This window comes from Zingiber officinale, chromosome 5A (genome assembly GCF_018446385.1).
Source record: "Zingiber officinale cultivar Zhangliang chromosome 5A, Zo_v1.1, whole genome shotgun sequence".
In the NCBI taxonomy this organism is placed as follows: domain Eukaryota; kingdom Viridiplantae; phylum Streptophyta; class Magnoliopsida; order Zingiberales; family Zingiberaceae; genus Zingiber; species Zingiber officinale.
The window spans coordinates 24,755,124-24,775,205 of NC_055994.1; the positions used below are offsets into that span (position 1 = coordinate 24,755,124).

The 20,082-nt window shown below is 41.9% G+C and overlaps 1 protein-coding gene across 1 annotated transcript; it reads left to right on the forward strand.

Moving 5' to 3' along the window:
• The first annotated feature begins 12,621 nt into the window (after positions 1 to 12,621).
• On the forward strand, positions 12,622 to 15,754 carry LOC121980325 (NDR1/HIN1-like protein 6). The gene is made up of 2 exons (XM_042532320.1): positions 12,622 to 13,711; positions 15,422 to 15,754. The coding sequence occupies exons 1-2, from the start codon at positions 12,951 to 12,953 to the stop codon at positions 15,435 to 15,437; spliced, it is 777 nt and encodes a 258-aa protein (XP_042388254.1). The 5' UTR covers positions 12,622 to 12,950; the 3' UTR covers positions 15,438 to 15,754.
• Positions 15,755 to 20,082: the final 4,328 nt, after the last annotated feature.

Consider the following 20,082-nt stretch of genomic DNA (forward strand, 5'->3'; position numbering starts at 1 on the left):
GAAATTGATACTATGGTGGTCTTTACTTAAGCAATTCAATTCTGTAGAGATCAGAAACTTTTTCTGGACACAGAAATGCAAAAAAAAAAAAAACAGGTAGCTTTTGTAGCTACTGAAATTTGATTTTAATGGACCAGATTTCGGAATTTAATTGGTGGGTATCAATTCACTAATGAAGCACTTGAAATAGCATGATTTAATCTGAAATGAAGGGAGAAAAGGGCAGCACTTGACACACAAAGCAGTAAGGCAGCAGCTGGAAAACAAGATTCAGCCTTAGAGATGTATCAAATTGTATCAACTTTTTATGACCAGCTCTCAAAATATATGGAATTCACTGAAAAATTGGAAGCTAGCTTGACTGAATTCTAGACTGGGAATTTGATACAAAAACAGAGACATAAGCTGAAAACTTGAAGTTAAAAACAAGGAATTAAAGCTGCTCATTCTGCAGATTGGTTAAATTGCTGAATCCGTAATTATTGATGGTATAATTTAAGCTGAGTATTGTTTGGATTGATGGAAAAGGAACAGGAGCATGGAACAGATTGGAATATATAAGATCATCTTCATAAAAGGGAAAAGGTATGGAGCTGGAATCTGTTTCCAGAAATAAAAACTAGAACTTAATTTCTCAAACTGTTTCCCTGGATTCTATTGCTGAAGTTGCAGTTCTTAGGAGCTGAGTGAATAGTTTATTAAAGATATTGAGATCTTCTAGTGATGCGCATAATTACTGATTCCTCAGCAGTGCCACTGCCACTTGTGCCCAATTCGGAGAAGAGTTACAACAAGCTAGAATTGTTCAAACTTAGAAATCTTTGGAGAAGGAACCAATATCTTGGAATCTGAACCTCTTGGGAGATTGTTGCACTTTGGAAGTTTGAAGATTGATTAGATACTTATCAACTCGAATTTCTATTGGCTATTTAGAAATGCATTTGGTTTTGTTGTTGAATTCTCTTTAAGAGTGATGTAACAGAAGTTGGATCTAGAGATAGGTTTGTGCAAGAAATTTTCAGAAATCAGAAATTACTGTCAGCAACAATTATGGAACTTAAAGTCTGAACGATTCCTTAAGAAGTAGCAGATGGAGTTGAAAAAGGTTGACTGTTTTCAGAATCGCTGTTGAGATGACAGTAGATTCTCAAGTATGAAACTTAAGTCTGGAAAAGGCTGGAAATTCCAGGATTGAGCTGATTTCTGAAACTGAAAAACAGCAGTGCATGCCTTTGGAAATTCTGCAATTGGAATAAGTATCAAGTCTGAATTTATTGTGATTTGGATCTTAAATATAGTGTGCCAAGTTTTGGATGTAATTTTCTGATCATTGAAGCATCAAGAGTTGGAAAAAGTCGGAACTCAGACTCTGAAATTTTGGTGGGTGTTTCTGTCCAATTGAAATTCAGAAGTTTGGAAATCTCTAAAACTGTGGAAGGCATGCAATTTCAGAGAATTGATTTCTGAATGAATACAATTTAAATGCGGTAGAGATTGGGAAGTTGATAGATGCAGAATTGAGAAAAATTCTATTCCAGGCTACATTAATCCTTTTCCAAGTTTAGCTCTTTATAGTAAATTTTGGTTTGCATTCTGGAGTCTGTGAAGATATTTCTGAGCTTCTGGAAACAAGCAAAAGTAAGATAAGAAAGGAGTTTAATACAATAGCTAATCAATGCTGGAAATTGATTTGTGCAAACTGATGATGCTTCAAATTAAAGTTTCAATCATTCCAAAGCTTTTGATATGAATTTCTGATCAGCAATCATTATATTTTCATTTGATGTTCCTTTCCGAGCTTAACATGGATCAAAACATGAGGGGAAATTAAGCTATTACAGGAATGATGTGTTCTCTGTGAAGTTTGCAGAATAACAAAGAGGAAATGAATCTGAATGCTGGAATTTTAAACCTTTGGAGTTCTTCATGAATATGAATTTCGGAAATGTTCTTGGTGAAGATTTTACTAAGCTCTATCTCTGCTGTAACACAGAAGGATTGAGGAAAAATGTATATCAACTGGAAGTGTTGTGTGCCAATTGCAGTCTGTGGTGTGCTTAACTCTTTCTGCAGCTTTCTGGACATGACAAAACTAAAGTTAACTTTTTGTCTTCTCATTGACAGATGGTTTTCAGAATTATGCACCTCATTCAGATCTGGATTCTGAAATTTTTGCTGTGTGCCAAGCTCCTTATGCAGTTTCGCTATCGATGAAAAGACTAAGTAAAGTTCATACTTACTCACTATCAAATGGTGTTTATATATGTACAAATGTTTACAGATTTAAACTTAAATTAACTCAACTCCTGATCAGCCATCCTGAATTCTTAATTTAAATTGCTGGAAATGATTTCTGGGCTGCTGAAATTGGATTTCTAGAGCTGAATGCAATATCTGTAATTCTGTGAAAGATTGTTTCTGGAATTGTAACAAATGCAAGGGACTACTAATGCTTGCTGGATGCTGAATTACAAATCAGAGAGGAATGCAAAGAAATTAAATTCTGAATTGGTTGAGGAGCTGCAAGTGCAGAAACTGCTCAAATCAACTTGATGCAATTGAATCTCTTGTGCTACACCTGATGGGAATGATTTAGAGGATTTAATTGTTTTTCCAAGTGTTGATGTTGTTCTGCTCAGCATTGTTTTTAAGTGAAGCTCCAATCATTTCAGTACTAAATGAATTTGAGTTTCTTTGAATTTGAATTCTGGAGAAATATGGAGCATAAGCAGTAAGCAGAAATTGACAAAAATTCAGAAATTTTTGCAACTTGGCATCTGAATTTGTTTGAAGCAAATGTTCATGTTACTTCTGACCGAAACATGAATCTTAATTGAGATATGAATTCATAAGTTGCAAAGAACTTGAAGAGCTGGATCAGTAATACATAATGCTGGGAACTGAAATTCAGAACCTGCAAGATCTTGAATTAAATTCTGAATGCAGGAATGCATTGGTGCAGAATTTTCTCTGATCAGGAGCAAAGAACTGAAAGTGTAACACAAAGGAAGGGCTTGGAAATGAGTTCAAACCATGAATTCCTGCAAATCAAGAATTCTGAAATTGCACTTAACCTTTTGATTGTTGTTGTGAAGCTGAAACAAGATGAAGTTGTTAAAATTCAGCAAAAGTGTGCTGAGATAGAGATTATATTTGATGCATAGTTTAGTTATATGGTGTGCCAAAATTGTTAAATAAAGGGAATGTTGGAGAGCACTATTTTTGAAAATGCAATATTTGAATTATCTTTGTTGCTGCTGTGAAGAATTCTGCGCTGTGGAGGATCGACACTGGAAAACACTGCAGATTGCAGAATTCAGAAACTTCATGTTTCAGATTTGTGATGGAATCTGGAGTCTGATTTCTACGTCCAAGAACTGTTTGAGAAGGTTCTATGCAGCTGCTGATACATTCTTGTTAGAATGAAATAATAGGAATTGAGAATTTGATTGCGTAAAATTTTTGATACTGATTCTGAACAATAGTAATCTGAATTCAAAAATACAGAATCTGCAAAAATGCAGGAATGAAGAATGCTTGAAGCTGCAGCAATGAGAAATTATGCAGGAGCAAGAATTTGCAAGTGTTGTGTGCCAACCATTTCTGAAATTTTCATAACTCCAGCTAGAATTGATTCAATTCTGGAATCCTGAAACTTAAGTCCAAAGTTCAGAATGCAAATATGCAGAATCTGGAATTTTCCAGCTGCACTTCAGTTTTGATTCAGAAATGGCACGGCAGAAATTTATGAAGCTGATTTCTTTGTTCAAACTTATGAAATCTTATCATTATTATTGGAGATCTGATAGGAGCTGAAATGTTCAGTTATGGAGAGTTTTCTGCTGCATTGTACCTGCAATACACCACAGAACAGAAGTAGAAACGAATCTGCAGAATGAAGAATGATAACAGTGGTTGAAGCGTGTTAAGTAATTGGAAAGCATGATAAGTTTCATTGTCCGAGACGGCCAAGATTTTAAGTGTGGGGGAGGATATTATTCTTCATGATGTGAGTTTGTTTTTGAGCTTTCAAGTGATGGAGTGGAAGTGAAAAATCCAGTGAAAACAGAAGAAAAATTTGGAAATTGGCACATCACAATTCACAAGAGTGTATCAAAAGAGTATCAAGATTCTTTGTTTGCCATCAAATTGAAGGGGAGGTTAGTTTGATCTTTTGAATTGATAAAAACAAATGGTATTCATCTCTTTTCACATCAAAATGGTCAACTCATCAAGTATATTCCCCCAATACTCTAATCTCCTTAATTTTTCATTAAATACTTTTCTTTTGCCAATTTCATTCACTTCCATTGTTCTTTTTGCTTCCATTTCAATTCTTTATGATAATATCCTTTTGATTCATGTATGCTATGTTTTATAGTGGTGGAGAATTAGAAAATAAGCAAGCTTATGGTAGTGAAATGTTGTGAGTTGCATTGAGTGAGCTCCACTTTATACACATGCTTGAGTGTGAGAGATAGATTAGGTAAATCCCTTGTGAGATTGCAACTTGCTTTATTTTTCATTTAGATTGAAACTACCATACCTACTGATTATTGTTTGGATTGTATTCATGATTGTTAGTGATCTTTAGATGGTCTTAGTTAAATTCTTTTTACTATCTTTTAGGTATTGCTAGGAAATTTTCTATGGAGATGATTTTTAGTTTCTTTACTTTCACGGGACGTTCAAGACTAAGTGTGGGGGATTTGATAACCATGATTTTACTGCATTATTTTGATTCATATATGCATGGTTTGATTTGATTTCATAGGTTAAAATCATGGTTACATCACATTTTGTGCATTGTGTGTATTTTTAAACTTAATTGCAAATTACTTTATTTTTATATTATTTAATGCTAATATTTGATTCTTATTTTGTAGGCATCAAAGGATCTTGGATTTGGATCTATTTGGACCGAAATTGGGCTCAAATCAGAGTTCAAACGAGAAGATCTAGCCATTGAGCATTATGAGCTGTTCATCAAGAATAGGACAGATCCGGACCATCCGTTGAAGATCTGGTCGATCCAACCTAATGGGGAGCAGATATGAGCCATTGATGAAGATCCAGAAGTTTTGATCCAGATCTGAGTTCATCTAGCCATTGATCCAGCCCGAAACATTTTGGACCGTTCAATGAAGACTGGGCCGATCTGGGCCATCCAGTGATGATCTGATCGATCCGACCTACGAGAGGGTAGATCCAGACCCTAGATCAACATCAGTACCTTCGGATCAGATTTTGGATGACTTTTCACCATTGATTTAGCCCGGAATCATCTCAACCGTCCATTCCAGATCCAGATCTGATTTAAATGAGAAGCTACAGTACCCAGCTTCTTTGTCGATCCCCTTCGCGCATCTCAGTCCCGGCGCGCGTCTTCCAGCGGATTTCGGCCCCGATTCTTTCTCCAATCGATCTCTCAAGCTTTAACTTCATTGTAGAGCTTCACGGCAGCTCATCCCGATCATCTGGAGCCACCGGCAGGTGTTCCTTCAAGCACAATTCTTTTTTCTGCGATTTTCTGTTCCCGCCGAGATTTGGAGGTGGTCCTCCAATCTACGGTATCTTCGTCCATCAGAAACACTCGGAGGTGGTCCGCTGGTGTTCCTGAACTCCATCCGATGCCCATCCGCCATCCACAGCTCCACTCCAGATCCAGAGGTCCAGATTAGCAGATTTCCAGCATTTTCGGCAATTCTGGGTTCCGGGATGTTCTTAGCTCGTCGGGGGTGGTCCGTCGGCATTGTTGAACACTCCTAGAGCTGATAAGCACTGGGATGCTCCATTGAGGTCCATAGTTGGGTGGTCTCGACATTGGCACTCTTGTGTGACGGCAAGAGTGTGAGCTTATTAGATTGGTTGAGAGATTGGATTGGTTTACCTTTTCAGTTCATTTCATTTCTGTTTTATAGCTTAGATTGGATTTATTAATTGTTTGTTATGTTTTTAGCAGTAATTTAGTATTTCATTACTTAATTGAAGCTTAGTTTAAGTTAATTTGATGCTTGGTTAGGTGTTTAGAGTTTAAGTTCCAAATTAGGGTTTAAATCATGCTTTAGATTAAATTTTATTTCTGTCTTGTAATTTCATATTTAGTTTAAGTGTGTGTTAATAATTTAATCAAAACGTAGAGTGACAATGCGTTTGGGTTTGATTGTTAGCACACAAGTGTTCATTGGCACATAGTTAGGTTTCACTCTTGCATTAGATTAGTTTTTATTTGTTGAGCTTTCATTTGTTAGATTTAGATTTAAAGCTTTAAAACCCCAAACTCCATTTTATATCGAAAACCCCAAAAATAGGAATAAAAAGACAATCCTAAATTACATCATACTGTTGGTTCCTCGAGAGCAATCCTGGGCTCGTTACTACAACGTTATTGTGAAATTAAGGGGTTCAGTGGAAATACATTTATCAATTTGATTAGCGGATGTGACAGATTCGCTTATCACGCCCCCCACCCGTGAGTGAAGAGGCTGCCATTGGAGGGGAGGCCGGAGGCGATGACGTGCAGATCTAGAGGCGAAGGTGACGTCGGCGTGTGCGGCTGGCGCAACAACGTCCCGGGGAAGAAAGGGAGAGGAGCGGTAGCTGACGTTCGCGGGGAAAAGAGGAGGCAGAGGGTGTCTGTGGCCGGCGTCGGTCCGATGGTGGCGTCACGAGGAGGAGAGAAAAGGAGTGGCGACCGGCGCCGGCGAGGAGCGTGAGGGGGAGAAGATGTCCCCCGTCCCTGTTCAGGTTGGCGGCGAGCAAAACCACGAGCCCCTCCAGCTGTGAACAGTGCTCTCTTTAAACACCAAAAAACCCTAAATGCGAAAAGACCAAAACCTCCCTCTTCTCCTAATCCCCCCTTTGCCCTCAAGCTGCATCCGCATCACAAGTCTCCTCTTCAGGTATAGTCGAAGGAGGTGTGAGTTCGACTGACGACAGTCTATCACAAAGGCTGACTCACTCTCGATAACTGAATCAAATCACTGAATCCATAGTATAATGTCAAGCGAGCGATCGCTATAGTAATGGTGTCGGATGAGATGGTAATGGTGCCTAGCGGACTACGAAAATAGTACCAAGTCAATGTCAATAGCCGGATATATGCCGAGCGGGTGGCAAAACAAGCGACGAATAAAATGATAGTAGACCGAGCGACACGTGGGATAACGAGAAGACCGAGCGGACGAGCGATGCCGAGCGCGTGACCGCGAAGATGCCGATCGGATGATACCGAGTGCGCAACCTGCGAAGATGATGATCGAGTGATCGAACGGATGTCAATCGGGTAGATAGGCGTCGGGAGGACGATGCCGAGTGCGCGATCGCGAAGATGCCTACCAAGCAATCGGAAGCATGGAAATCGAGCCTCGCAAAATATCAACCGGATGATTGTAAAATGTGATCAGGCAATCTCGGACTGTCAACCTGGTGACAGTAAAATGCCGACCTGAAGACCACCAAGTTGTAGAGCAAAACAAGTGTGTGGCTAAGTGGACTATCGGGCGTAGGGTCAGGCGACCCAGAGAATGCTGACCAAGTGACGAAAAATAGTGCCGAACGGCTGCCAGGCAAGTTCTCGGCCAAACGTCAAGTGAGCGCATAGGCGAATACTGAGCGATAGACGAAGCAGCGCTGGGCAGGAGTGGAGCCCGAAAACTAAGTGGGAGCATAGCCCGTGAAATTGAAGAGATGAAATTCGTGAGCCAAACGGGCGCATAGCCTAGGAGATTTTCTGGTCCAAAACCAGTGGAGATACTCTTGTCCGCGGCCATCGAAGATAGCTCGATCTTGAACGGCGAGATGAATATTCTAATATGTTGGCCTATGCCTAGTGAAAATCGCTCGACCCTGAACAGGGGAGGTAGGAGAACTCGCTAAGCAGGTCCGCGACCAGTGAAGATCGCTCGATTCCGAATGAGGGAGATAGAACATCAGGTAAGCTGGTGCAAGACCAACGACAACTGCTCGACCCAGAACGGGGGAGATGAAATATCCGATAAGTTGGTCCGAGACTAGTGACGACCGCTCGACCCCGAACGGGGGAGATGAGAAATAGAATGCGCTGATAAGCTGGTCCGAGACCAGTGATAATCACTCGACCCCGAACGGGGGAGATAAGAAGTACGATGCGCTGATAAGATAATCCGAGACCAGTGATAATCACTCGACCCAGAACGGGGGAGATAAGAAGTATAATGCGCTGATAAGCTGGTCCGAGACCAGTGACAGTCGCTCGACCCCGAATGGGGGAGATAAGAAATCCAATGAGTTGGTCCGCGACTAGTGACGACCACTCAACCTCGAACGGGGGATATAGAATATCTGGCATGCTAGTCCATGACCAGTGAAGGCTGCTCAACCCCGAACGGGGGAGGTGAAATATCTGCTAAGCTGGTCTGTGACCAGTGAAAATCACTCGACCCCGGACGAGGGAGATAAATGCTCTGATAAGCTGGTCCGAGACCAGTGACGATCGCTCGACCCCGAACGGGGGAGATAGGAGATCTGATGAGCTGGTCTGCGACCAGTGATGACCACTCGACCCCGAACGGGGGAGATAGAATATCTGACATGCTGGTCTGTGACTAGTGAAGGTTGCTCGACCCCGAACGGGGGAGGTGAAATATCCGCTAAGCTGGTCTGCGACCAGTGACGACCACTCGACCCCGGACAGGTGAGATAAATGCTCTGATAAGCTGGTCTGAGACCAATGACGACCACTCGACCCCGAACGGAGGAGATAGGAGATCTGATGAGCTGGTCCGCGACCAGTGACGACCACTCTGTAGGATCGAAAAGAATTTAGATATCTCCACAATAGCATGATATTGTTCACTTTGGGCCTAAGCTCTCATGGTTTTGCTCTTGGGCTCTCCCCAAAAGGCCTCATGCCAATGGAGATATCTTTCTCTTATAAACCCATGATCTTTTCCATGTGTTTTCAATATGGGACTATGTTTGCAACCCCAACAATACCCCCCTCAAACAAAGGACCATGGGCTTCCCACGTCCGATCCTTGACCCACCAGGTCTTCCTGCCCCTCGGTCCACCCGACCTACTAGGACTTCCTTGCCTAGCCGCAACTAGGACTTCCTGCCTGATGTCTGGTCCTCTTGATCCGAACATAGGAGCCCCCACTTTCTTTGTTCGAGGTCAATATTGTACTCACATGGTTCAATCAGACCATAGCTCTTGTGCACAGTCGGCGGTTAAACCTTCTGGCAGTCCGGGCTCTGATACCAATTGAGAGGATCGAAAAGAATTTAGATATCTCCACAATAGCATGATATTGTCCACTTTGGGCCTAGACCCTCATGGCTTTGCTCTTGGGCTCTCCCCAAAAGGCCTCATACCAATGGAGATATCTTTCTCTTATAAACCCATGATCTTTTCCATGTGTTTTCAATATGGGACTATGTTTGCAACCTTGCAACCCCAACACACTCGACCCCGAACGGGGGAGATAGAATATCTGGCATGCTGGTTCATGACCAGTGAAGGCTACTCGACCCCAAATGGGGGAGGTGAAATATCCGCTAAGCTGATCCGTGATCAGTGACGACCACTCGACCCCGGACGGGGGAGATAAATGCTCTGATAAGCTTGTCTGAGAGCAATGACGACCACTCGACCCCGAACGGGGGAGATAGATGCTCTGATAAGCTGGACGGTGGAGACACGGGTTTAATGTCGCCGCTCGACCGCCGGTGGAGACCTAGGTTTAACGTCGCCGCTCGACGGTGTTCAAGGCGGGGTTTTATAGTCACCGCTTCGACTCTGGGGTTTAACGTCGCTGCTCGACGGTCTTCAAGGCGGGGTTTTTATAGTCACTGTTTCGACTCTGGGGTTTAACATCGCCGCTTGACGGTTTCAAGGCGGGGTTTTTATAGTCGCCGCTTCGACTTTGGGGTTTAACGTCGCCGCTCGATGATTTTCTAAGGCGGGGGTTTATAGTCGCCCATTCGACTCTGGGATTTATAGCCGCCGCTCGACTCTGGGGTTTAACGTCGACGCTCGACGGTCTTCTAAGGCGGGGGTTTGTAGTCGCCCATTCGACTCTAGGGTTTATAGTCGTCGCTCGGCTCTGGGGTTTAACGTCGCCGCTCGACGGTCTTCTAAGGCGGGGATTTATAGTCGCTCGTTCGACTCTGGGATTTAACGTCGCTGCTCGACTCTGGGGTTTAATGTCGTCACTCGACGGTCTTCTAAGGCGGGGGTTTATAGTCGCCCATTCGACTTTGAGATTTATAGTCGCCGCTCGACTTCTAGAACCTGTGGCTCTAATATAACTCAAACTCGGCCGATCGGCGCGGGAGTCTTCGATAATGAGCTCGTGGCTATAATAAAATATAAACCCGGCCGATCGGTGCGGGAGTCTTCGATAATGAGCTTGTGGCTATAATAAAATATAAACCCGGCCGATTGGCACGGGAGTCTTCGCAAATATAAACCCAGCCGATCGACGCGGGAGTCTTCGCAGATATAATCCCGGCCGATCGGCACGGGAGTCTTCGCAAATATAAACCCAGTCGATCGGTGCGGGAGTCTTCGCAGATATAATCCCGACCGATCGGGTCGGGAGTCTTCACAGATATAATCCCAGCTGATCGGCTCAAGAGTCTCGCAGATAATCCCGACCGACCGGCTCGGGAGTCTTCACAGATATAATCTCGACCGATCGGCTCAGGAGTTTTCGCAGATATAATCCCGATTGATCAGCACGGGGTCTTTGACAATGAGCCTGTGACCCTAATATGATAGAAACCCGACCGATCGGCATGAGATTCCTCGCTCGGGAAACTATGCTAGATTCTATGACCGAAAGAGAATATAACGGTAAAACTGACCTGCCGACCATCAGAGGATCTGATTCAATTTCTCGACTCCCAAATACCCGTGGAGTAAGGAGAATACGATATACTCGTGGAACCCATCAAGGTCATGAATATGGTAGAATTTTCCGGCATCGCCCATCTTCACATTCCAGATCAGGTGCATTCCCACAAACGACGCCAAATATGATCTTGTCGGGAAGCTGAGAAGACGAACCTGCTGGTGTGACGTGTCTGGAATGTTGACCGCATCTCCATGACCTAGGTGGTGGACTGCCTCCTATGTTGACCAAGTCGTCCGATGTCCTCTGGTCAACACTACCTGCAGCCGGCGACCGGGTCACCCCAGTCCTTGGTATCTCGATGCTCGAAGCGAGTCCCACGAATATATAAGCAGCCGACTAGTAACAAGACAATAAAATAAGTACAAAATGAGTACGACGACGTACCCTGGCCCCGGGGGCGCCCTTGGATGGGTCGATGAGCTGATCGCGGCACTGATCGAGTCGTCGTGACCCTGACTGGTAGATGAGTGTGAGCCAGTTGAGGAGCCGGATTTGAGAGCGACGACATGGAATACGGTGCAACCTGGATCCATAAGGCAGCCCGTAGGTCAAGACATGGTAACGACACCTAGGTCAGAATACTACAACGGCTCGCAGGCCGGATAATACCAATAACTCAGCGGCTCGATGGCCGGAACACAACACACAAAGCATAACACAAATCATGGAGGTCGTGGGTAGGCTGGTGGTGGGGGTGGCAGTGGCGTGAGGCGCCGGCAATAGCGGCGTGAGGCGCTGGTGGCCTACCGGCTGCCAGTATGTGCCGGAAGCGACTTGAGGTGCTGGTGGCAGCAACGTGAGGTGCTGGTTGATGCTGGAGGCAGCGTCGGTGACTGCCGGAGGCGGTAGCACCGCTACTGGAGGTGGAGGCAGAGCTCCTCGACGGTGTCAGCGTCGAGAGCGGAGGAGGTGGCGACCTCGGAGGAGCGGGGAGAGGGCGACGGGAGGTTGCAGGTGGCGGCCCAATCCGGGCGAGGTCGCTCATGGTCGAGGGTGTGCATCACTGCAGCGCAGAGGAAGGCGGCAACGACATCCCCACCCGTGAGTGAAGAGGTTGCCACTGGAGGGGAGGCAGGAGGCGACGACGTGCAGATCTAGAGGCGAAGGTGACGTCGCCGTGTGCGGCTGGCCCAGCAACGTCCCGAGGAAGAAAGGGAGAGGAGCTGCAGCTGACGTTCGCAGGGAAAAGAGGAGGCAGAGGGTGTCTGTGTCCGGCGTCGGTCCGATGGTGGCGTCATGAGGAGGAGATAAAAGGAGTGGCGACCGGCGTCGGCGAGGAGCGTGAGGGGGAGAAGCCGCCCCTGATCCTATTTAGGTTGACGGCGACCAAAACCATGAACCCCTCCAGCACGCTGTGAATAGTGCTCTTTTTAAGCACTAAAAAGATCCTAAATGCGAAAAGACCAAAACATCTTTCCCTTTTCTCCTAATCCCCTTTTGCCCTCAAGCTGCATCCGCATCAAGGACTATGCCTATTTATTTTTTTATATATATCACAATAAAATTATTTGATAATTGAAAAATATTAATTCTAAAAATATATAAAAATCCCACCAGGAGCAACCAAATTTAAGTCTCTATTAATGGCTTCGCCACCTATACTGCGCTCGCTCGGGCCCCATCCGTTGAAACCATTGTCGTGTTGCCACGTCAGCATCCCCCCTCCTTCCTTGCTGCGCGTACGTTTTAAGACGCACGCTCGGCTCCACTGTCCCCCGCCACTACTCTTAACTCCTCGTATCTCATTTCGCTCGAACCACTATGAACCTGCTCCTCCGTCCGATCTCTGAGATGGCGTGACCTCACGAATCTCGAGGCGTTTCCTGCCTACACTCGTCGGAGAACATCTAGAGAGGACTCGTCTCTGCTCCCTTCTCGCCGGCGTCGCCGCTGCTTATCTCAATTCCGGCCAGTCTTACTTCATCGATTCATCGTCTTCAAGACATCAGATACGAGCACGGATTTTACCGATTATCCTTTGATTTTTCGCTTTTAGTTTTTGAGAAATCTGGGCGGTAGAGGAATAGTGGATTAGTATATAGATTTGAGTAAATGGCGGAGGGAAAGCCTAACTCAAAGCCGGCCCTCCAGAAACCTCCCGGTTATCGCGACCCGCAGGCGCCACCACCGACCGTTCCGAAGCCGCCTCCCCGGCGGCGGCCGCTGCCCCCATCTTTTCGCCTGCCCGGGAAGGCGTTGCCCCGCCGCCATCGTTCTCGGCGATCCTTCTGCTGCCGGTTCTGCTGCTGGGCCTCCGCAGTGGTCCTCGCCTTGGCCGCGCTCATCGCGGTCGCCGCCGGGCTCACCTACCTCTGGTTTCAGCCGCGGTTCCCCTCCTTCCGCCTCGAGTTGCTCAACGCCACCCGCCTCCGAGTCACCTCCAGGCCCGACGGCACCTTCCTCGACGCAGCCACCGCTGTTGGGATCCTCATTTCGAACCCTAACGGCAAGATTATTCTTGATTACGGAGACGGGGAGGCGCGGGTGAGGGTGGTCGACGATGACGGGGACGTAGACGTAGGGGTGGCAAAGGTCGCAGGGTTCGAGCAGGCCAGGAGAAATCGGACGGTCGTGCGCTTTTGGACGGCGGCCAAGTCGGTGGCGGTGGATGAGATCGCCGGGGGGAGGATCCAAGCGGGGTTCAGGAGCAAGGAGGTGAAGCTCGGGCTAAGTCTGAGAACGAGGGTGGGGCTTCGGGTGGGCGATGCTAGTACCGGGAAGGTGCCGATCCGAGTGGGGTGCGGCCCGGTGAGCTTAAAGCAGGGGGTGAGCCATGGGACTCTACCCTCGTGTCGCTTCTACTTGTTCAGATGGTATGCTCTCCGTCTCCTCTGCTTCAAATTTCTGTTACTTCTTTACTTCTCATCATTGTTTGCTGAATTCATGCCCCTTTCCTTTAAGAATATGGTTGTTTCGTTGAACCTCCATGTGCCTACATTTCTGCAATGGAACTTAATTTTACTACAATCTAATTCCCTTTTTTCTCTCTGATAATTAACATGTGAAGCTTAGAACAAGTCTGCCATCCTATTATTTGAACTTTGCAGCTCTATTTCCAGTAGGATATAGGATATTTGAATCAGAAAATGTTTGTTGTTAACAAGAATTTGTTCTTCTGGCGTTCTTGATCAAACTGATCTGTGGTAATAAAACTTGTAGTGGAAATGCAACTTCTATTGAAATATGTCGCTAGGTCTCGTCTTGAAACTTGTTAGTTCTTGGCAATTCCAGAATTAATCAATGCTTTTTTCCTTTTAAATTTTCGATAATTAAGGCTACACTCTACAGACGTGTTGCAGGAATTAGCATAATGAATTTCAAGATATCTTTTATAGGATTAGGTGTCTTGTCAAGATAACCATTAATCTTAACATTGATTGGCATTCTTTCCTAAATCCTTTTCCATGCTGACTGAGGATATATTTATTTAAGACCTTTCTAAAGAACATTTTTGTTTATCTTAAATATAACAAATTAATATATTGATTATTGAATATGACAGTAATACTCTACTTTGCACAGGTCACACTAGCTGCATATCAAACGTAAACAACTGCATAAAGTAGATTGTAACTTTTTTGTTTGGTTTAGTGCAACTTATGTAAATGAACCTATAACTTTTTTTTTTCTCATATGAAGTGAATGTGTATATCTTAAATAATTTTTTAATCTGTTACCATTTTAAAAGAAAGTTCATAGCAACCAAGAGATAGTATTGATTGCCAATAATTGTGACGAAGTGAGTCTAACTTTTAGTACCAAAGTTGCTAATAATTGTAACGAAGCGTATCTAACTTATTGTACCAAAGGAGATTTGGGGAATTAGAGAAGTTAGAGATGGATCTTTGGTTGAGCCACATATTTGTAGGTATGATGTGGTAGTCTATTCCTTTCCTTAGGCAGTAGGATCCACCTATTGCAACTATGAAATCTTAGCGTGACAGATGCAGATGACCTTTCAGGAAGCTCGATAATGAAGCATGATCCTACTGATGTGCTTTGTTTCTTTTGTTTGCTATAGAGCACCCATATTTTCACATGCACATGTCTCCTATAATTAAGGGATTAAAAAAAACCATATTTTTCCCTTGAAATGTCGTGCATATCTTAAAACTATTCTTTGGTAGTCAAAAACCTTTGATCCTTTTAATTGCCTATAACACACTAGTTTATGGAACACAAGACAAACTGTAGGCCTGAAATTTCATCAATTGTTGAACAGATTCTTTCAGACATCAGAACTCTCGTCATTTCAAACTAACTACACAATCTCAAAGATATCAGAACTTTCTACACTCGAGTAAGACTCATTCATCTTCGTAAAATGAATGAAAGTAGGCTCACCTTGTCAAGTCCATTCTACTAGTCAAACTTATGTTCTTAATGACAAGTAATAGATTAGTCATGGGGTTAATATGATGATTACAACATCTATTAAGTTGCTTCCGTATGGTTAATTTTGCACAAGCTACATGCTATTGAAGTAAAGATCCATTATTCTTCTCTTTATCCAACAATTTCAGGATTAACTTGCACTGAGAAGGCTCATATAATCACTGGGAGAAAATTGGCTGAGTTGAGTATCTTGCACTGTATTTTCCTGAAAGGTTTGTATTTTTGCAAATAGTTATTATTTTTCAAAGAAACGTAAATAATTATTTGGGTAAACCTTTTCTCTACTTGTATAATATATTGATACACAACATAGCACCACTATTTCAACATGCACCTCTTTTATATTTGACAAACAACTTCTATCCTTCATCACCATTTTTATATCCTTTATGCTAAATCTTTGCATAGTCATTATATGTATAAAGTTACTCTTCTTGTAACCAATGCTATAAACATATTTCTTCATCGATATCAAATGTTCATCATATTTAGCTCTTTAATCTAAAATTCTCTAAATTTTCTAGAACTAGTAAACGATGGAAGCTTGTGCTTATCAACTAAATTTCGGACTCATACAAATAGCAAAGTTTCAATATAATGAAGGTTAATCCCAATCATTTGACAATATATAGTGTTATGATTCTAAAGAGTTAATTTCTGGTTCATATATATTTTGTAGATGCAATGGAATAGAATTGGAACAAATCATTTTTGATTGAATCAATTTATGGTGGAAAACCTATTTTAGGAGAATGATGATTGCATTCCATCATTTCATAACTTTTGAAATAAAATGAAATATTCCACCTCAATATCTCTCTCTATATATAATATGAATAAAGCAAATAATGCAAATAAAGTGCAAAATGCAACGCAAAGCAAAAGGAGACTAGCGAATTATATTGTAAAAAATTTAGGTTTATAAAGGGAATAAGAAATATAAATAGACAATAAAGTAATAATAAAAGATTAATTTATCCTTATATAATAATTTATCATATACTAACATCCTCTTCAAACTCATGATGTACTAACAGAAAGCATTAAGAATTTATTAAACAAAAATTGAAATCGTTCTGTGGAATGCGAGTAAGTCTACAATTTGTATGGAAGATGATATAAATGACAAAGTGATGGTACCATTTTGATAGTGATGACAAGTAAAATGACAATCAATTTTGATATGCTTGGTGCACTCATGAAAGATAAAATTGTGAGTAATTTGAGTAACACTTGAGTTGTCACAATGCATAAGGGTAGAGTTTGAGAGAAAAACACTCATATTAACAAGTAGCCAACGTAATCAAACAATTTCAATAGTAGTAGGCCATATCACGATATTCTACTTCGGTAGAAGAACGAGAGACAACATTTTGCTTTTTACTCTTCCAAAAGATAAGGAAATCTCCCAAGAAAACACAAATCCTGTGGTAAACTTATGATATATAGAATCACCATCATAATCTGTATTTGAATAGGCAGACAAAGGTAGAAGTGGAAGGATAAAGAATATTATGAAACTGGGTACCTCAAAGATATTGAAGGATGCGAAGCATAACTTCCCAATGTATCGAAGTGGGAGAAGTAATAAATTGACTAACAATATGTACAACATAAGCAATGTCGGGTCCAGTGATGGTGAGATATACTAGACTGCCAACTAGAGTGCGATATAAAGATGGATCTAGCAAGGGAACACCATCAGTAGAAGTGTACCGAACATTAACCTTAAGTGGAGTATCAACAGTGTGAGTGTCAAATAGATGAACTTGCTTTAGAATGTCACCAATATATTTGGATTGTGAGAGAAGATAGCCGTGAGGAGAATAAGCTACTTTAAGTCCTAAAAAATAATAATACAGAGGACCCAAATCTTTCATATCAAACTCATGAGCCAAATGCAGTTTCAACTATTCTATTCTACTTAAATCATCCTTTGTAATAATCATGTCATCAACATAAAGAGAGAGTAATGTGTGATATAACAAAGTACAACGAACAAAAAGAGTAGAGTCATACTTGCTAGAAAGAAAGTCAAGAGATTCAATCACAATGGAAAATTTGTCAAACCAAGCTCGAGGAGCTTGTTTAAAGCCATAAAGAGCTTTCTTTAGCATGCAAACTTCACTAGAATTATGAGTGACACTTGGTGGAGACACCATGTAGACTTTTTCTTGAATATTTCCATTTAAAAAGTATTTTTAACATCCATATGAAAAATAGTCTACTAATAAACTGATATAACTGCAATGAGAGTACGAATAGTAATAAGCTTGAAAATTGGAGAAAATGTTTCCTTATAATCCATACATTACTATTGGGAAAATCCTTTAGCAATCAAACGCGCTTTATACCGCTCAACTGACCCATCAAATTTAGTTTTGATCTTATACACCCATATTGAACCAATCACATGCTTCCCCAATGGAAGAGGAACAAGATCCTAAGTACCTGTTTGATATAAAGCAAAAAATTATTCCGCCATAGCCAGCAACTAAAGAGGATCAAGAGCAGTTTCTCTATGAGGATCAAGATTCCAAGTAAGGTTTTGAATACAATGTACATTAGATAGAGATATATTAGACTTATAAATAAAGTCAACACTAGCTAATGATGTGGGAGAACCATCAGCGGTCGTTATTGACACAGAAGGAGGTGAATTTATAGATATAAAAGAATTGACATTAGACAACATATGATACGAAACTCCAGAATCAAGGATCCAGATAGAGGAATGTATACCTGAGGTACTATTAGAGGGCAAACCTATGTGAGAAAAGGCAGATATGGTATGTGGTTGAGATACAATGAACTTATGAAATTGTTCGCTAATAGTAGCACCAAATGCAGGTTGATTGGATTGACTGAATGGGGTTGTGGAACCAAAGACGCTCCCAAATGCTGGTTGTGTTTGCTGAAATGTACTGCCAAATGGACTTGATTGGTTTGGAGATGAACCAAAAGCCCCAAAGGTTGTTTTGGCTGACTTTTGTCCAAACAAAAAAGAGCCACCAAATGAAGAGGAAGCTCTGCTGAAAGCAGGAGTTGATGCTACACCAAAGGCAGGCATTGTGCTCCCATAAGCCCGGATCTGGTGAAGCACCAAAGACAGGTGTTGATGGTTGTCCAAAGACTACAATAGACGTGCCTCCAAAAATTGAACTCCCATTCTAGGTACCAAACGGATTTAGGCTTCCAAAGAGTCTGCGTGTAAATGGATTAGCAGCAGTACTACTTGTTTGCCCAAACATCGGATGTGAACCAAATAGATTAGTTGAAGATTGACCGAAAGAATTACTAGAACCGAACATGGCTGCAGAGTGACGAGATCTCCCAGACGACCGGATAACAATTAGGGTTACTGCAGCACCACGAGCACAACTTACAAAATGGCAGAGAAAAATCGATGACTGAGACGAACAAGGAATGCGTGATTTGCCGCGTTGCCTCGCTTGATCGGATCACCAATGTCCAAGAGAAATTTGCAGCCCAACATAGATTGTTGTGGTTGACTACCAGAATGCCATAGAGATGACATAATCAATAGTCATGTTTTTCGATCGTCGGGTGGACTTAAAGAACTCAAAATCTGATTTCTGTCATTCAAAATGTAGCTCTAAATGTGAGGAACATTCTCGCAAAGTTTTAAGGCGATCCAACGATTGAAACTCAAGAAAATACAGTTCTTTTATAGTCACCTTAAAGAATTTTGAAAATCAAACTATTCCACAGTTCACCAAGAGAGGAGATGAGAAGATAAATTGGTTCTACTACCATGTGAACAAAGCAAATAATGCAAATAGAGTGCAAAAGACAACACAGAGGAGAGAAAGAGGTAGTTGCAAAAGGCGACTAGCAAAATGTATTGAAAAAAACTTAGGTTTACAAAGAAAAAAAAATATAAATAGATAATAAAGTAATAATAAAAGACTAATCTTCTTTTATATGATAGTTTATCATATACTAACATATAAAATGATGTTATGTTGGGTGTTGTAGGCGTGCGCACCTAGAATAACTCAATTTTTTTTAATCTTTTTGTTATTTTTTTTGGCTTGCCAATTATCCCAATCAGTCTTTAGAATTTAAGAGTTGAGTTATAGTATTAAATATAAAAAATAGCTTAGGTGCTCATGAGGTGCGCGATATATGTGCACCTCTCTACATGGAAAATGTCTCCATTCATTAGAGGTGCCTCCTATATAGAGGTGCATCCTATACAAAGAGAGAGAGTTGATATGTTGCGTGACTCTTGCTTCGTGATTATGCACGAATTTTACCATAGCATATTTTTTTATTGTTTTTCTACTGTAGTAGTGATAGACATTACATTTATGTTGTAGTAGTTACGGAACCGTAATTGTTATAATATAGTCGTGATTTGTTTAATCATGTTGAAGCAGCTATGAATATGTAGCTGTTACAATATTAATTAAGTCTGTATTGTAGCAGCTATCAACTCGTAGCTGCTACAATGTGATCATGATTGTGTTTAATCATATTGCAGCAGTTACGATTTCGTAGCTTCTATAATGTTAAGTTTGTATTTTAGTTGTTATGAAATCATAACTGCTATAACGTGATCATGATTTGTTCAATCATGTTGTAGTAGCTTCTGACTCATAGCTGCTACAATATTAAGTTTATGTTCTAATAATTACGAAACTGTAGCTACTACAACATGATTGTGATTTGTTCAATCACGTTGTAGCAACTACGAGTTTGTAACTGCTACAACATTAAGTCTATGTTGTAACTACGGACTCGTAGTTGCTATAACATGATTAAA